Below are 18,012 nucleotides of genomic sequence, written 5' to 3' on the forward strand. Positions count from 1 at the left end.
TTATAATAACTCATGATTGTGTAAATAAAAAAAATAAATATTTGAAATGTTAACTCTTCAGGAAATATTGATAAACTCCAACACGATTTCACCTTCTTCCAATAAAGTATAAATGTTAACCAATTGGATGTAGTTGGATAGCGAGAATTTATGTTATTTAAAGGTTTTGTGTTCGACTCTCACCAAGTAATCACTTACCACATTTATGACTTCTTTGGCGCATTACTCTTGTAAGGTGTTTATTGTGCAATGAATCTTAAGGATTAGTTAAGGCGCAAACAAGCTGATTTGAACAACTTAGTTACAAAAGTAGGGTGTTCAATGAATCTCGGAGATTAGTTACCGATGATTAGTCGAGATGCACATAAGTTGACTCGAACAACCTGCTCTCAAAAGTAGGGTGTTCAGTAAATCTTAAGATTAGTCGATATATACGCAAGCTGACTTAGACACTCCAGTCACAAAAATTAATAAATAAATAAATGATTTTAAGAAATGATAAAAGGGCTTATATGATTTTATACAGGAACTGTATCGACGTTGTACCCAAAACCCCCTAACGTATTATCAAATATGTCTCTTATACTTTTTATTAATATTAAATAATGCTACACTTCGAGCAAGGGTATTACAACACTCGAGCACTTCAATTTATTTAATCGTGCTCGAGTTTGTTCATTATATTCGAATTTTCAACTCCATTTGAATTAACACAACTTTTCTTGTTTTCGTTGTACACAAAATACATTTTCGACATTTTATGTTTTTTAATATTATATCATCTAAAAACAAAAACCACAATAATTACTACATTTTAATCTTAAATAAGATTTTTTTTTTTTTTTTTCAATTGTATATTGAGGATAAGGATTTTGTGTTATTTGGTGATAAAGACAGAGATAAAATTAAAATAATAATAATAATATAAGAGGTCTTACTTAAAATGTTTATTAAATTTGGGTAATTTTTTATTTAACTAATAAAAAAGTTTAAATAATTAAACTATTTAATGATCTGATACAATTTATTTCTTATAAACGGATGTGACAATACATCGTATTGACGGATAAACCCTTCTTATTACTAATTTAAAATCAATTAAACATTATTGAACCAAAATATGAACCTCTAGAAACCAAGTCAAACATGGCAAAGTGAGAACATTTGACTCCACATTAACTTGCGCCGACCCTGACCCGGACGCGGACTCAGCCCAACTTGCAGTTACCCACTTCGTCTTTGACAGTCGAGTAAATAGCAGCCAACTCCAACTATGCTCATCTCTAATTCTTAAACCCTGTCTCTGTTCCGTCCCCTTCGTTCTTCATTCATCGTATTTTGCGAAATGGAGACGAACTTGTGGGAGTGGGACCACTGGGTCGAAGCAGCACTCTCAAAGCTTCAAATTTAAAAAGTGCTTCGCTTTCTAAGGCCCATTTAATGAACTACAGAAAGAACAATCTCCAGTCTCCACCCATCGAAGAACGTGACGATGATTACGAGGGGTTCGATGAAATGCAACCCTAGGATCGATCTGCCGTTGAAATATCAATCTCTGACTCCACCTTTCACAGATGGCTCCATGACATTCCTAGTTCTGGTACTTTTGCTCGCTTTCTTTGTCTTATATTGATTGGTTTTAATGATAGTTTTATGTGGTTTTCATTATACTTGGTTTTGCTTCTTTTTATCCATTGTTTTTTAGGGATGATATTGCCAAGATTTTAGTTAACGTTTTGTAGGATTGTACAGTGGCCCCGTATCATATTCATAGTGAATAAATTAATACATATTTTATTAATTAATACCCTGTATACTTAATGTATATACATAATTCTGAACAAAAGGTTTAGGTTGTAAAATTTATTAAACTTAATCAAAAAATACTTTATGATTAAAATATACCCAATATAATATTCATTATAGTATTGCAAATGCTACAGGACAATGTGGCTTACCAAACATTGCCATATAGTTATTGGTGAACGATTTATGCACTTGTGTCGCTCCTTGGATTTTAATTGGACAGGGCTATTAACAATATGAGTGGAGACATGGCTTAGTACTTTATTTGACACTTAACCGTTTCTTTTTGGATTTACAGGAGATGAGATTGTCTCTAGAGATGGAGTAGCTAATGGTAAAACCACCACATGCTCTAGGCAGTTCAAGAAGCTACTTCTGTTAGATCTCCTAATAAGATTGTAAACTTCATATACATGGCTGACACCATTTATGAGTGTATACCTTGGATATTTTGCATCTGGTCTACGAAACCTTACTACTCTGTGGTTCACTGTCCTCTGAGTGACTTCAACGAGTCTTTTGGAAATATTTGCTAGGTGTTTTGGTAATATACCATATGTTTGACAGATTGCTGGTCTTACTATGTTTATATGTTGTGTTATTTATTTATTTTTTTTAATGTTTTTACTGCTGAAAATCCTGATGTTTTAACTACTGGCATATTTTCTTGACGATGTGCTTAATTCTCTTCTTTCTGCAGCTTGTTTAGTTTGGATGGAGACTTTGCACCAATGGTTGAACTCGTGAAGCTTCGGAAGAAGTATGGCTTTTTGTTAGTCTTAGATGATGTAAGTTGTCTTGATGGTCCAATCTTCTACACTTTTTTTTTTAGTTTATTTTCAACTTATTTGACTTCAAGGGTTAGGTTAAGCGGTATAGACTTTTGGAATCAACCCAGAGGTTAGGGGTAAAACACTCCCCAAAGCACTTACTTGGATACATCCAATAAGTTTCTTGTAATCCCCAGTTTAAAATTCATGAAGATTTATGAAAGGTTGGGGAATTTCTAGGCATAAAAGAAAATGTTCAAGTATTTAGCACTTGAAGAAACTGTTGAGTTTGTGTCTTACATGACACTTGTTGAGGAATTGGACTACATACTCATTTATTTCTTGCACACTTAAAGCCTTTAAATTATGCTACATAAAAGGGTCTTAACATTTTAGTTTTTCAAAAACTATTCTAATTATATTGATTCTTCAATAAATCATTTTTCAGTTGATATATACATTCTCTTTCCTCTCTTTCATATGCTAAAAAGCTTGTCCAAAATTTTATAGTGTATGGCATAGGGAAAGATGGTATCTTCTTCATAAATTAGCTGCAGGTGTATGCTAGCACCAAGTAACTATTCCTTAACTATTTTCAGGCTCATGGAACATTTTTCCGTGGCAAAAGTGGTGGGGGAGTGGCCGAGGAATTCAATTGCGAAAGAGATATAGACATATGCATTGGCACTCTGAGTAAGGCGGCAGGTTATCATGGTGGTTTCATATCATGCAGGTAATTACAAGAACCTGGCCCTTTTTGTTCTGTTAAGAACAGAAAGCAGAACAATTCCCTTACATTGTGCTTTTTTGCTCAAATGTAGGCCTACGACAAGGTTATTTTAGCACTTCGTTGGATTTCCTTCGAAATTTTCTCTTTAATTTTCGCTTTTGGTGATTGAAGAATCGCCTAGCATATTGTTGCAGTGTCTACAGACATCCGGTGTTAAACTATTACAGAAACAAGTGCAATAAAATTGCTTAGAAAGAACGACTTTGAATTTAATGCTTAACAAAAATTTCACGAGTTTCCCCAATTTAAGTTTACATGTTTCCATTGTTGGTATCTCAACAAAAGCAGAAGCCATTTTAGCTTGAGAGTAAAAGTATTGAAGGTTTTTGTAGGATCAAGGATGAAGGAACATAATTCGTTTCTTTGATACAAACAATAAAAGATATCTACTTTCAAAATTTTGGTTTTGATTGCTTCTTTGCGGATTGATGAAGCTATTTTTTTCTTTTGGTGGGACATAGCTTGAAAGTTATTGATTTTCGCACAAAATAGCTACTGATGCATTTTATGATTTCTATTTTCTTGTTTGCTATAAAGAGCATCTTATGTGCATATGTAATATATTTATATGATGATAGTTTTGATATGTATAATACTTACAGCTATTCTGAATGTTTCTATACAGCAAAAGGAGGAAGCAGTTCATACAATCTAGGGGTCGTTCTTTTATATTTTCAACTTCTGCATCAATTCTCATTGCTGCTGCAGTACATGGTACAGTCAATACTTTTCCTTGACTTTATTTAAAGAAAATTAGTGGCATAACATTTCTTGGATTGTCTTAGTTAGTTTCCCATTAATGAGTACTAGCACTTATGGAATGTAAATAGATGTTTTAAAAGGTAAAACAATCGTATGATGAATTGTTGTGGTATAACCAGTTTTGCCACTATATGTGAGTTCCCATGACAGAGAGCTGAACAGTTATTCCAAATTGAGTTTGGTTCGGGGGCAGGAAATGTTGCATGAAGAGTCTGTTTGTGGTTCAATTGTCCCCTTACAAAATGGTAAAAAGATAAAAATGAGTAAATCCTTTACGTTGAAAGAACTGTATTTTATGATGTCTCAGGGCATCTTATGCTACTAGCCATTACCTCTTGTTGTGGTATTTTCGGTTGTTGATAAAGCAAGTATGACTTAGCAGCTGCTGTTATTGTGGCAAAATAGGAAACATGGCGTAGAAGGGCTATTTGGAACCGGGTTCAAGACCTTCATGCTCTCACTTGAATCCGAATCTCAAGTCCCATTATATCTCTTATTGTAGGGAGTGAAGAGAAGGCCCTCCTAGCTAGCAGGTATCTCCTCTCTTCTCTCTCAGCTCTTTCTGGTTTGTGTGCTTAAAGCCATGGTTACAACAGCTTCATACGGTTTCAATTTTATGGAGCAGGCATCTCTTAGAATCTGGTTTCCATGTGACTACAATCAGACTGCCAACAATACCTTCCAACTCATGCAGGTTTGTTGCAGTTCCTTTATAATACTTTTTGTACTTTCTGTTAACATGTCTAACTTAGTTTCAGTCGCATGAGTCTTTCCAACTTTCCTATAATGTTCACTCCTTGTATTTCCCAAGTGTTCCCTCTAATATGCCTAAAACGGTTGTTGATATTGTGAGACAACTTTTCATATGTAGAACAATTTTGGTTTGCCAGTGGCTGAACCAAAATTGTCTATTTAGATCCTCGTAAACAATGCATGGTGGAAATACTTTATTGTAACTTATAATGGTACATGTAGCTTTTAAACATATGCAAAACGTGTGTTGGGTTAACAATATACCGCAGATTCCTTTAGTCTCCTGTCTCACACACTGAACTACCTGGCAATGGCTTGTGTTAGAGTTAGATCATGTTCAGTATTCAGTTTAACAAAGTTGTTCATCCATCAACTAACATACCAAAAATAGAACATACTGGAAATATGTCTAGAAAACTGAGAACTTATTAAAGAAATCCACGGAGATTCATAATATGTTCTATATGTTGTTGAAGATTGGACCAACTTGGGTTGATGTCTATCAACATTGTCAGTTATATTGTAATATTTTTGTATCAAAATGTTTTGCTGATCGCTTACTTTTCTTTTACTTTTTCAGATTACAAGTAACTCTAACTGCAGTGCATACTACAGATGTATAAAGAAGCTCACGACTGCACAACATTGAAGACATTCCCAGCAATAGTTCAAATGTATATTGTAAGCTATAGAATTTGATCTTTTTGGGTTACAAAGGTTTGTTGTAATCTATAATTCAAGGTAACTTAAGTAGATGATCATGATAGGCCTGACCCCCTAGTCATCGTATATATCCTTAAGTAGAGCAATTTTGACAATATAAATCTAAATTTCTTGCCGTTTCAATTTGGGTATTGCATCACTTGCTTGTAATTCAATAATGTTATCCTTACTCACGAACTTATTCACGAACTTACTAATCACCTTACTCACTTTAGTAAATATGAAGCATAGTAAGGGTACCATAAACATAGTACGGGTATCATATGTAATTTTAACAAAGGTGAGTAAGGTGGTTAGTAAGTTTGTGAGTAAGGATAACATTATTGCTTGTAATTATTGATAACGGGCAGAAATCATTTTCAAGATAATAATAATATAAAATAGCATTCAATAGGGTGTGTTTGTTTCATTATTTTGGATAAGATTTTAAAAAAAGTAAACTAATTACTTGAAAGAGTATCTTCCAATAAGAGAAGTACATTCACATTCTTCAAATAATTTCAATTTGTTCTTTATGTCTTGTCTTACATAAGTAAATCTTAAAGGGCAAACTGTATCCTTTTAACCTTTTTCAAGAATAAGATCAAAATTCTAAAATTGAAAAATCATCTTGCATGCATGTTATCTCTAAATATAAGAGCCAAATTATTATTCTTTACTTGTTAAAACAACAAATATAAATATAAACTGTGTGGTCATGATGATGATGATAACAGTAAATGTTCAACCCCGTTTATGCAAAAGTGGATTTGGGGTGGCTAGAGCCAGCCAAGGAGATGATGAAGTTGAGGAGCATCCCCTTCTCTTCTTCTCACACTCCATTAATATTTCCTTTCTTTCACCTCCCATGGTTTGCCTCGTAGCATCCTCTTGCTTTTCAAGTTGCAACTGTAACAAAAAGCATGCCAACTTTAATATATAATATCTTCAATACATAGCAAAAAAATTGATGATAAAAATGAAATTGAGATAGCCGATGAAGTTATACATACAAATGAAACAGCAGTGGTGATCGTCTCATTTTGGTTGTTGGGAACCACATTGAGGTTAATAAGAGAAGTTTTAGTGTTGGTATTGATGGTAACAGCAGTAGTTTTATTTTTTACAAACTGGGTCTGGGTGGTGGTGGTTTCAGGAGGAAGAGAATGATCACTCAAAGTGACAGCAAGGGGACGCTTCTCAGGTCGTGGCTTGACTAGGGATATTGAATGGTTTTCCATTTGGGGAAGGTCGGGAGAGAGAAGGAAGTGTGGTGGTGAGGTGGAGGAAGAGGAAACTGAGGGAGGTGTTGGGACCATAATGAGATCTTCAAGAGGGATTACATCCTTAACCGATATTGTCATGTCTCGCCACATAAAACTCCCCTGGGGCTTGCATATCTTGAAACTGCTCTTCAGTCTTTTTATTTTGGTGGTTTTGTCTTCTGGTATTATTACTTTTGTTGTAGCCGCAGGTGATATTGTTGATCCCATTTGTAGTAACGGTGCTGGGGTTGATTTTGATTTGTTTGTTTCCTCCACGGATGATTTTAGGTTCTCCATTAGAACCTGCATGATTACCATTAATTTATGTAATTTCATGTATGGAATTAGTTAAAGCTTTAAATAGACATATCATAAATACCCAATCATCACTAAACTATTAGCTAATCAATACTAACAAATGTTTGTTAATCATGTCGAGCATTAATTAATGTACCATTAATCACCACATGTTTTCAATTGTCGGACAAAGATTCAAAAGCAGATAAACATATCAGAAATAAAAGGAAACTCAGTAATTGAAGGTTTAATAATTGAATACCTCCATTCCACAAAGAGAACGTGAAACTTCCATCATTTGTCCTTCAATCTTAGCTTTCTTATTCACCAAATCTGTATAAATCTCCTGCCAAAACAATCCAACAAACACCGAAAGAGTTAGATTAACAACACTCTGGGGATCAAATCCCCTGTTCACCAGTTAATCATTTACCTTCAATGGAAGCAAGAAGTTGTCATGATCAAAGTTCTGACTCGTATTACAAGAACTTGGAGTGTTCACAACAGCCACATCATCCTCTTGCTTCTTTAACAAGAGCTCCTGCATGTTCCTGTAGATTTCCAAACAAAATACAGATATATATCAGTATTATTCAACATCAATTTGTTATAAGGAAATTAACAAGCCTCAGGCACGTAGTAACCTTTCCATTTTGGCCATGACTTCCTTGAGCAGCTTGAACTCCATGGCACAAACAGGATCCTGAATCGGATTATCACCAAGGCTCCAACCAGGCGGTGGAATCCAATAAGGATCCTCAACTCCTGCCTCTTTTCGAATATTAACCAAATCAGCACTCTCCAACCAGTACTCCATAGCTCCGTCGGCGTTGTGTCTCCTTCGAAACCTCTCTCGTCCTCCTGGCGCCACCTTCCCCGCCATGTGTTTCAACAAATGATCCAACAGACCGGTATCCCCAATCAGTTTCCTCGCCTCCAATCTCAATGCCAGCCTCAATATCGGCTTCCCAAACACCGCTTCTTTCTCTTTCAATATCTTCAACATATTAAGTTCGGCTATTTGATACCTCTCTTTCGACCATCTAGAACTAAAGTTCTTTGTCCCTTTCTTCTTCTTCATCCTCTTCTTCTCACAGCCAGTAATAAACACGTGCGCCGCGCGCTTTCTCTTCTGATTCTCCTTCATCTCCTCAGGTGACCGATCTAACTTCACATCTTCTTCTTCACCGTCTAGTTTCTCCGTCTCATCATTTCTGAGGAACAGAAATTTCTTCCTATTACCCCAGTTGAGCACCCCGCTACTCTTAAGCTCAGCCAAGCAGTGGCCGTTCTTGGAAGGTTCCAATGAGACGTTCTTGTTTGCAAGAATCTCAAATGAGAGTTCATGACCGGCTTCCTTTTCGTCCAGTGAAGCCATATTCGTCTTCAGCTCTTCTTCAAGGTTACTGTTAGTGTTAGTCTAAGTGTGTGTGTGTATGGGGCTGGAGAGATAGATGTGATTTCACTGATTTGTGTTAGTAGATATAGATATAGTGCTTGTCTGCCCAAATGCATCATTTTTGCAGCGTCGTTTAAATAACATGATTTTGCTGCCTCCTACAAATCGGTAATATGAATTAATGAATAAAAATGAAAATTGAGAATAAAACCAAATCGCATAATAATAATTAATTAATTGTGTTTATAACTGCTCATGCGGCCGCACGTAAAACAGAATCAAAAGACAACTGATTTGGGTAAAACAGAATCAAAAGACAACTGATTTGGGTAAAACAGAACAGAAGACGCGCTTGTAGAGCACGTGAGCAGACAGATAAATATTGATATTTCAATTTGATGGGGCTTGTGTCTAGTGTCTAGGGTAAATTTGATCGATGTATAGTTGTGAGCGCGTGGGTTTAATGAAGTGGATAACAGAAAACAGAGACTTGTGAGCGCGCGGGGTTTAATACTTCAGGCACTAAGATGGCAAAGCTTCAGAGTGGAGACTGGAGAGAACCGCGCTGTGAATTAAATTAATAAATGAGAGTGGCAAAGTGTTACTCAGAAGTTGGATACTTGAATTGAATCTTTCTCAAATTACAGATTTAACACAGATTTTCAAGCCTTTACTCTTAAGATGAAATATCACATTTACAAATATATTTGCAATGAGTTTATATTGAATGTTATTGTTATGCTTGGAAAAGTAGGGCTGACGCAGAGCCCTGTCAGTATAAGTGGTCAGAGTTTAGGTAAGTCCAGCAGCCGTTTAGATGCAGTCACGTCGTAAGCTGACGCAAGAGGCGTGCTCCTGCCAGTGCAGTAGGTGTGCATCAGGCTGGTGAAAGGTTGGAGGTGATCCATGTGTCCAATCCTTGCAAGAATCGAGCAAATCACTTGAACAAGTGAATAACGGGGTGCAAGGTTTGGACGGCAATCTGACCCACTTCCTAATTTAGTAATCATTACCTCAATTTTTCCCACTATAAATAGAGGGCTCCTCTCCCGTTTGTGGGATTAGCTAAATTCTCTCTAGAATAGCATACTCATTTTCTCTTTGTAATCACTTGTAGATCAGCTCGATAAACGCGACTTAACCTCAGTATATTAATACAATATCAGTGGACATAGGAGTCGCTTGTTTAAGCATCCGAACCACTTTAAACATTGTTCTCTATTTCTTATCCATTCTCATACCCCCATTCGCGTGTGTCTTCTGAGTCAGCTCAGCATTTCACACGCGCGTTTAGTTGGTGTCAAAATCAAGCATCCGCAGTTTGGCGTTAGAAGAAGGGCCTGATTCAGTATTCGTCCTTCATCAGGAGAATCTCTAACTAACTGGTCCTACAGCAGTAAATGGCTCGAAGATTCGAATTTGAGCAACCCAATCATGGTGAGGAAGAAGTCCCCTAGGTGCAAGAGGGAGTTCCGCAAAATCTCGTGGGGGATATTCCTTCAAGCTCACAGCTTGATCCAGTCGGCATGAGCTACCTGGAGAGGTTCAATAATACTCTCCAAACGGTCAACCAAAGGTTGAACCGTTTGGACCGGGTTGCACCACCCGAATCAAATGAGGCGGTACCACCACCTAAAACACCTGCATGTCGCATGAAAGCATTGAAAACGGCGATAGCCTGTGCCGCGCGCACTATAATGCATCAAATGAAGGGTAAGCAAGTGGCGAACAATAGGCCTATAGGCTCCGATGGACCAACGAACACCGACTGTACCTTGGGTAGAATACCCATGGCGCAAAGACTCGGTGACATGCCGCAACCCGAGTTGTCCCATGCCACATCGTGCGAGCACTCCCACAAAAGTGTGAGGCGGGGTGATTCCCATCACCACCATAATGATGATTCCGATCGTCGTCATGCGGCAAGTTCCCACACTCCACGGGGCGGTTCGTACCATCACGGAGGTCGTGAAGATTCCCCGCACCATTCATCACCATCATATGACTCTAACCAATGTGTGTCAAGATTGGTCGGAACTGCCAGCAGAGGCAAGGAGGAATCTGACCTCCAGACTTTCCTCAACCACAATCGCAAGGGTCGAACCCATATAGGGGAAAGCAATCCCCAGATGGCTCCGCTGTCTCAGATTGACGAGCTACACCGAGCTCTGGATCAACTAAAAGCTCAGCAAAATGAGCGAGGGTAGGTCGTAGAGGCGTCTCCCTTTTCTCCGGCTATGTTAGCCGCCCCTTTCCCATCTAGATTCAGAATGCTCAATATGCGGGCGTTCGATGGAAATTCTGATATGCAAGATCATTTATACGAATTCAACGACCTGATGGAATTTCACCAAGTTTCTGACTTGGCAAAATGCCGATGCTTAGCAATGACTCTTACATCTCATGCCAAGCGGTGGTTCAAGTCGCTCTCGGCAGGATCAATCAACTCGTGGAACCAGATGAGCTCAACATTCTTGAGACACTTCTAGGCGAACAGGAAGTTCTCAATGCCTTTGAGCTACCTCAGCAACATAAGGCAAGAGAGGGATGAATCCCTCCAATCTTACATCGATAGGTTCCACAAGGAGCTCCATAAAGTAGCTCACACTCCTGAAGAGTCCGTTCGGACTCTTATTATCGTGGGAGTTCGTCCACAGACAGATCTATGGAAGGAGTTGGAATCAGAGGACGATGTTTCTCTCATCCGCTTTTATAGCCTTACAGAGAAATACCTCCGTATTAAGAACTCCGTGGCGACACTCCACCGCCACGACCCTGACACTTTAGGTAGTGCGCCAGGTCGGGGGGAAAATAGGAGGGCTGATCGTCGATAGGCTAACGATGATTAGCAAAAAGGAAAGAAACAGTGGTTTGAGCTCAAGAAGTCTTATGCTCTAGTTCCTCGTCGCGATTGCGATAGGAATCAGTATACGCCTTTGAATGCATTCGTTTCGGCCATTCTTGATAAGTTAGAAAAGGCCTATGTGCTCAGAGAGCCTGAGCCCATGAAAGGTCCCTCCTCATCTAGAAACAGCAAAAAATATTGTCGTTATCATCGGGACAATGGGCATCACACTGATGAGTGCCAAGCTCTCAAGCAGGCAATCTAAAATCTTATCAAGCAGGGGTATTTCAAAGAGTATGTTGATGACCTTGCTCTCGTAAGAGAGAAAAATCGAGAGGAATCGAGCAAGAAGTGTCGTGATTGCAAGGGTATCTGTAGCGTGGGGATAATCTTTGGAGGACCACACCTCAGAGGAAACTCGCAAGGTGCTCAAGAAAGATATGCTTGCGCAGCCCATCACGACCCTATTCGTGTGATGAACATGACACAACGACCACCAAAGGTTCGCAAGGAGGAGGAAATCACCTTCTCCGAAAAAGACTTAGTCCGATTGCATCATCCCCATGATGATGCTCTCGTCATCACGCCCCAAATAAGGCACTTCGATGTCCACAGAATGTTGGTGGACAACGGAAGCGCTGTGAACATTCTGTTCCAACCAGCTTTCGAGAGAATAAAATTGGATGAGGTTGACCTGAAGCCCGCCTCAATCCCTATATATGGTTTTACAAGGGATAATCTGATCCCCAAAGGAACGATCTCACTTCCAGTCACACTAGGTGACTTTGACGAGGTGACCAAAATAACTGAATTCTTAGTAGTGGATTGCCTATCCGCTTTCAATGGCATCCTAGGGCGACCTCTACTAAGAAACTTCAAAGCAGTCACTTCGATCTACCATCTCAAGATGAAGTTCCCCACCCCAACGGGGATAGGGGAAGTAAGCGGATCTCATCGCGCATCTCGCGACTGTTATGTAAAGGCAGTGCAGATGGCGTGCAAGGGGAAAGACATCTCGCTTGGCATTCCCAAACAGGTAATGGTGATCAGCCGGATCAAACCATAGCTTGGCCCAGCCGAGGATAATTTGGATCCTCGTATCCAGGCCCTTCTAGTGGGTTAGTTGAGGATTTATTAGAAGTGTTAGTCGACTAGAGCAAGTCAAGCACAGTGTTGAGGATTGGAAGCAATCTCAACCCCTAGCTTGTCAGTGACCTGACCAGCTTCCTTAGAAAGAATATTGATGTGTTCGCATGGACGCATGCCGATATGGTCTGGATAAGCTCGGACATCATTTGCCATACCTTGAACATCGATAGTGAAGCCAAGCCGGTTTGCCAAAAAAGGAGAGTGATAGATCCAGAGTGATATGCTGCCTTGAAAATCGAGGTAGATAACCTCCTTCAAAATGGGTCCATTCGAGAAGCACTCTACCTGAGCTGGGTCACCAACCCGGTTCTGGTAAAGAAGCCCAATGGCAAGTGGCGGACCTGTGTGGACTTCACCGACCTCAACAAAGCTTGCCCAAAGGACAGCTTTCCCCTATCAAGGATCGACCAGCTCATGGATGCCACCTCCGGATACGAGCTGTTGAGTTTTATGGACACGTACTCGGGATACAATCAAATTTTGATGTATGCGTCAGACGAAGATCATACCTTCTTTGTCACAGATCGGAGGCTGTATTACTATAGAGTTATGCCCTTCGACCTGAAAAATGTTGGAGCGACTTATCAGCGGCTAGTTAACCGAATGTTTTTCGAGTAGATCGGGAAGTCAATGGAAGCCTATGTTGATGACATGCTAGTCAAGTCGCATGTCGCTTCAGATCACATAGCGCATCTCGCTAAGATATTCGACATCTTCCAGAAATACAGAATGAAGCTTAATCCCCTCAAATGCTCATTTGGAGTATCCTCAGGAAAATTTCTGGGGTACATGGTTAACTAGCGGGGAATAGAGATCAACCTCGAGAAAATCCAAGCTCTCCTCGATATGAAGAGTCAGACCAACCGAAAACAGGTTTAGAGCCTCAATTGGTGAATAACGGCGCTTAATTGCTTCATATCGAGGGCAACAGATCGCTGCTTTCCATTCTTCAACATACTTAAGGCCAACAAGAAGTTTGAGTGGACTCCCAAGTGCGAACAGACATTTCAGAGCATTAAAGAGCACCTCGGAAAACCACCTCTTCTATCCAAGCATTTCTCGCAAGAAATTCTGCTCCTGTATTTGTCCGTCTCTCAGTATGCGGTCAGTGTATCATTAATTCGGAAAGAGAGCAAGGTTCAATGACTAGTGTATTACATGAGCAATAGTCTGTTGGATGCCGAGATACGGTATCTGGAAATGGAGCGATTAGCTTATACCCTATTGATCGCTTCCCGAAAGTTGTGACTTTACTTCCACGCCCATACAATCCATGTAATGACGAGTTACCCGCTCAAGCAGGTCCTCCACAAACTAGAGGCATCGGGTAAATTGCTCAAATGGGCCACGAAACTAAGTTAGTTCGACTTACAATATAGACCGAAAGCAACCATTAAAGGTAGGTTGTTGCTGATTTTATTTCGGAATTCTTATATCATCCAACCAAGGAATCCGAGCAACAAGCCAGCGAAGTCAATCAGGATACTATTCAAAATCTATTGACCTAGAGCCTATACATCGACGGATCATCAAATAGGAAGAGGGCAGGGACAGGTCTTCTCCTCTTAAGTCCCGAGGGACTCGTATTCATGGCATCCTCTGGTTTGGGTTTAAAGCAACCAATAATGAGGCTGAGTATGAAGCTCTGCTCACTGGATTGTGGTTGATGGCCAGAGAAATGGGATCAACCATGATCAGCATCTGCAGAGACTCTATGCTGGTTGTCAACCAGATTTTAGGGGAATACCAGGCCAAGGAAGAAAATATGATTAGCTATCTGAAGAAAGCTAAGGCCGCACTCGAGCCATTCAAGCAATTCACAATCACACAGATTCCTAGAGATAGTAATTCTATGGCGGATGCCTTGGCAAAGATAGCCTTATCACTAGACTCAGATGCTCCGAAAAGTATTCTTGTTCAGTTCATAGAGACCCCCAGTGTCAACTCGACTGAACAGGCCGTAAATATGACAAAATTAGTTTTCTGGATGACTCATATCATTCAATATATCTGAGATGGGACCTCGCCCAACGACAAGGTTGAAACAAGGACCCTGCGAACAAGAGCTCCTCGTCACACACTTGTAGGAGACCAGCTGTATAGGCAAGGGTTTAGCGCCCCCTTCTTCGATGTGTAACCAGCAAAGAAGCATATTACATCATGCGGGAGATACATGAAGGGATCTGTGGTAATTACACAGCCGCACGATCCCTCGCCAACAAAGTTGTTCGTCAAGGGTATTATTAGCCCTTGATCCAAGAAGACACCTACAACTTTGTTAAAAAGTGTGACAAGTGCCAGCAGTTCGCGAACATACCGCGAGCTCCTTCCCACCAGTTGATAACCATGACTAGCCCCTAGCCATTCTCCATGTAGGGAATCGATCTCATTGGTCCCATGCCAGTTGGTAAAAGGGGAGTCAAGTATGCAGTGGTTGCGGTGGATTACTTCGCCAAGTGGGTCGAAGCAGAGCCATTAGCCGCGATCACCACCAAAAAGCTCAAGGACTTCGTCTTCAAAAACATTGTGTGCCGCTATGAGATTCCTCACACCCTCATATCTGATAATAGGAAGCAGTTCGATAACGAGGAATTTAAGCAGTTTTGCGACGAGCTGAGTATCCATAAAAATTTTGCCTCTGTCGCGAGACCGCAAGCAAATGGTCAAGTTGAAGCTGTCAATAAAACCATCAAGCACACTCTGAAGGCCAAACTTGGCGCAGCCAAGGGGAATTGGGCCGATGACCTTCCGAAGTCCTGTGGGCATACAGGACAACTCTGAGAACCTCTACCTTAGAAACCCTTTTTTCGCTAGCATATGGCTGCGAAGCGATGATCCCTGTTGAGGTAAGGACCGGTTCACTTCGGAGGGACCTGTTCAACAAAGCCGACAATGAAGCGCTTATGCACGCAAGTCTGGATCTAGTTGAAGAACATCACAGCAAGGCTCAGCTAAGAATAGTAGCCTATAAGCAACGCGCGAAAAAGTTATTCGACTCTAAGGTTAAAAGAAGAGACTTCCAGGTCGGTGACCTCATTTTAAAGGAAGTCCTTCTCGGTACTAGAGAACCAAGTGCGAGAGTTTTTTGACCAAACTGGGAGGGCCCATACCGCATCGCCAAAGTAATAAGACCGAGGACTTATCATCTCAAAAGGCTAAATGGTTCTGAAGTACCGCGAGCTTGGAATGCTGAACATCTCCGACCATATTATCAGTAATCCTGAACTCAATTTTGCCTTGTAAAGATTTTACTTATCTTAATCTTTGTAAATAACAAGTGCAAGATCTTGTTTTTTTGTAATCATTTTTCCATATGTATAATTCTGTTCTCATAAACTTGCACCAATGTTATTGTAAACTGTTAGAATGTGAGTTCGTATGTAACAGAAAATGCAAATATTATAAGTACTCATGAAAGATAGAAAAAAAAAAAAAAACAATGTCTTTATTTATAATGAAAGGGAAAGTACATAAGCAAGAAAGGGAAAGACTACAAAAGCGCATCATCAATCCTCGTCCCCAGGTCTCGGAGGGGCAATGTTAACATCCCCAGGTTGGTTGCCAACTGCCTGTGCGGGTGCAAGCTCCTCAGGGACGTACTCTGGATGCTCTTCTTCTAGGCCTCCCTGGTTTGCTTCCTCGTCCTCCACTTGTGCCATGGCAACAAAGGCATCCCGATACTCATCGGGAAGGTCGGACAGATCTATCTCAGGGTTCTTCAGCCAAAGGACAAAGATGGACTGAATCATCCATTCTGTAGACCTACTCTCGATCTCCGCCTCCTACTGCTGCATCTCCGTAGTTAGCAAAGTGACGCAACCTTGAGTGAAGTGGAGCTTGGCCTCAAGTGCTGATCGCTGCTTCTCAGTAGTCTCCCACAGCTCGCCCTTTCCCTCTCTGCTCGTAAGGCCCACTTGGAGGTCGTTTGCAGTGCCTGGTCTTTCTTGCCAGCCTCCCTGGTGAGTCTGACCACGGTCCTCTGGAGCTCCTTCACCTTCTCGCTGTGCTTTTCCAGCTCGGCCTTCTGAAAGTCCATTGTGTGAAGTGTAGCATCCCTTTCGGACAAATGCTGATTCGCCTGAACGATGGACGAGTCACTATCTGTTTGCACGGCCTCTAGTTCCCGCTTGAGCTACGCATTCTCTTCCCTCATCTCGACCAGTCCCTCAGCAGCCCCCAACTGGACCTTCTATAGGGACAGATGCATGGAGAGCAGGGCTTGCATAACGAAGAGAATAAAGTTAGTCCTTTATATTACAAAAGCAAATAAAAGTCCTCGCCGAGGGTAGCTCGTTTACGTGACTTAGGTGCTGGAAGGACGTGGTCATCAGGTCTATAGTGCCGAAGGCCACGAACTGCTCAAAAGCCTCTGCAAGCCCACATTCCAGCAAAGCAAAGACTACCGGCTGTAGATGGTCCAGTAGCTGACCCATTGACTCCACCACGGGGGTGTCTGTGCCCGTAGCAGGTAGAGTTCCCTCTGCTGGCTCTTTGCCCGACCTCCTCCCGGGGACTACAGTCGCTTGTTGTCTCATTTGCGAAACCCCGGGAGCAACAGAGATTTCGGTCGTGTCCCTAGGTGGCCCTCGTGAGCGGAACACTTGGTAAGGCTGTGACCTCTCAGGTTTAACGCCCAAACCCTCCGGTTCGGACTCTGACTCCTCGATCCGAATTTGCCTCCTCTTATTAGGCCTTTGGGCCATGGTACTCTGCTTCGGGCGAGAAGTCGAAGGCTGGGGAACGCCCGCAGTTCAGGCCGGAGCAGCTGCCGATGTCCCTCCAACTAGGGGACCGTTGGGAGCCGCTCCAGTTGGTTCAGTGGCACCCATTCGGGGGAAGGCAAATTGTCATGGTCGCGGTGATTTGGGCACCTTGGGAGGCATGGTCGTTGCACGCAAACATCGTTAGTAAAAAAGTTCACCGCATGCGAAATAAAAAAAAAAAAAAAGGCTAAGGTCAAGAAGCTTACTCGGTGTGGGCTCTAGGTCGCTTCTGAATTGAAGAAACCGTACTTCTGCAAATTTGCTGTTGTCACGAGCAATCTTGCATCGCGACTCTCTTTAGGCAGAAAGCCGAAGGTAGCAATCCTGTCTGGATCCCCGAGGAGCTCTAACCTGGTCGTTTTGTTAACTGCGAAGAAACAAAGAGCTCGTTAGCAAAGAACGAAAGAAGGTTCGCAAGCTCAAAAGAAATGAGGACCTACTTGGCTCCTGAAAATGGCAAATGCCATTATGACGAAAGAAGAACTTCGTCTCGTATGCCCCTACGTTGCTCGAGTAACTGTGTATTTCTGCTTCAATGGTAGGTCGCTTGGAAAGATAGTAAGAATCTTTGTCCTTACTCTTTTTTAGAATGTACGAGCAACCGAGCTTTACAGCGGTTAGCTCGCCCAATCCATTCTCGCACATGCGATGTACATAGCCATGACTATCATGTACGCGTTCGGCATGAGCTACAATGGTACGATCCTGAAA

The 18,012-nt window shown here is 41.2% G+C and overlaps 2 protein-coding genes across 2 annotated transcripts; one reads left to right on the forward strand and one right to left on the reverse strand.

The window, feature by feature from the left end:
• Positions 1–1,197: 1,197 nt before the first annotated feature.
• LOC116119390 (8-amino-7-oxononanoate synthase-like) lies at positions 1,198–5,504 on the forward strand. Its single transcript, XM_031405334.1, has 10 exons — positions 1,198–1,600; positions 2,105–2,342; positions 2,507–2,594; positions 3,176–3,309; positions 3,398–3,409; positions 3,992–4,080; positions 4,248–4,373; positions 4,631–4,661; positions 4,754–4,822; positions 5,462–5,504. Exons 3-10 carry the CDS (start codon positions 2,538–2,540, stop codon positions 5,502–5,504), a joined length of 561 nt encoding a protein of 186 aa, XP_031261194.1. The 5' UTR covers positions 1,198–1,600; positions 2,105–2,342; positions 2,507–2,537.
• Positions 5,505–6,327: 823 nt separating this feature from the next.
• On the reverse strand, positions 6,328–8,523 carry LOC116119402 (protein DYAD-like). The gene is made up of 5 exons (XM_031405343.1): positions 7,790–8,523; positions 7,579–7,696; positions 7,408–7,491; positions 6,597–7,151; positions 6,328–6,492 (listed from the first exon to the last, which is right to left on the reverse strand). The coding sequence occupies exons 1-5, from the start codon at positions 8,521–8,523 to the stop codon at positions 6,328–6,330; spliced, it is 1,656 nt and encodes a 551-aa protein (XP_031261203.1).
• Positions 8,524–18,012: the final 9,489 nt, after the last annotated feature.

This window comes from Pistacia vera, unplaced genomic scaffold (genome assembly GCF_008641045.1).
Source record: "Pistacia vera cultivar Batoury unplaced genomic scaffold, PisVer_v2 Contig125, whole genome shotgun sequence".
In the NCBI taxonomy this organism is placed as follows: domain Eukaryota; kingdom Viridiplantae; phylum Streptophyta; class Magnoliopsida; order Sapindales; family Anacardiaceae; genus Pistacia; species Pistacia vera.

Coding starts and splice junctions, on each gene's coding strand:
- LOC116119390 (XM_031405334.1), top strand. CDS start 2,538: ATGGTTGAACTCGTGAAGCTTCGGAAGAAGTATGGCTTTTTGTTAGTC. Junction 4,374..4,630: donor AATTGTCCCCTTACAAAATG/GTAAAAAGATAA, acceptor CTCTTATTGTAG/GGAGTGAAGAGAAGGCCCTC. Junction 4,662..4,753: donor AAGGCCCTCCTAGCTAGCAG/GTATCTCCTCTC, acceptor TTTATGGAGCAG/GCATCTCTTAGAATCTGGTT.
- LOC116119402 (XM_031405343.1), bottom strand. CDS start 8,523: ATGGCTTCACTGGACGAAAAGGAAGCCGGTCATGAACTCTCATTTGAG. Junction 7,152..7,407: donor GTTCTCTTTGTGGAATGGAG/GTATTCAATTAT, acceptor GTAATCATGCAG/GTTCTAATGGAGAACCTAAA. Junction 6,493..6,596: donor TCACCACTGCTGTTTCATTT/GTATGTATAACT, acceptor TTTTTGTTACAG/TTGCAACTTGAAAAGCAAGA.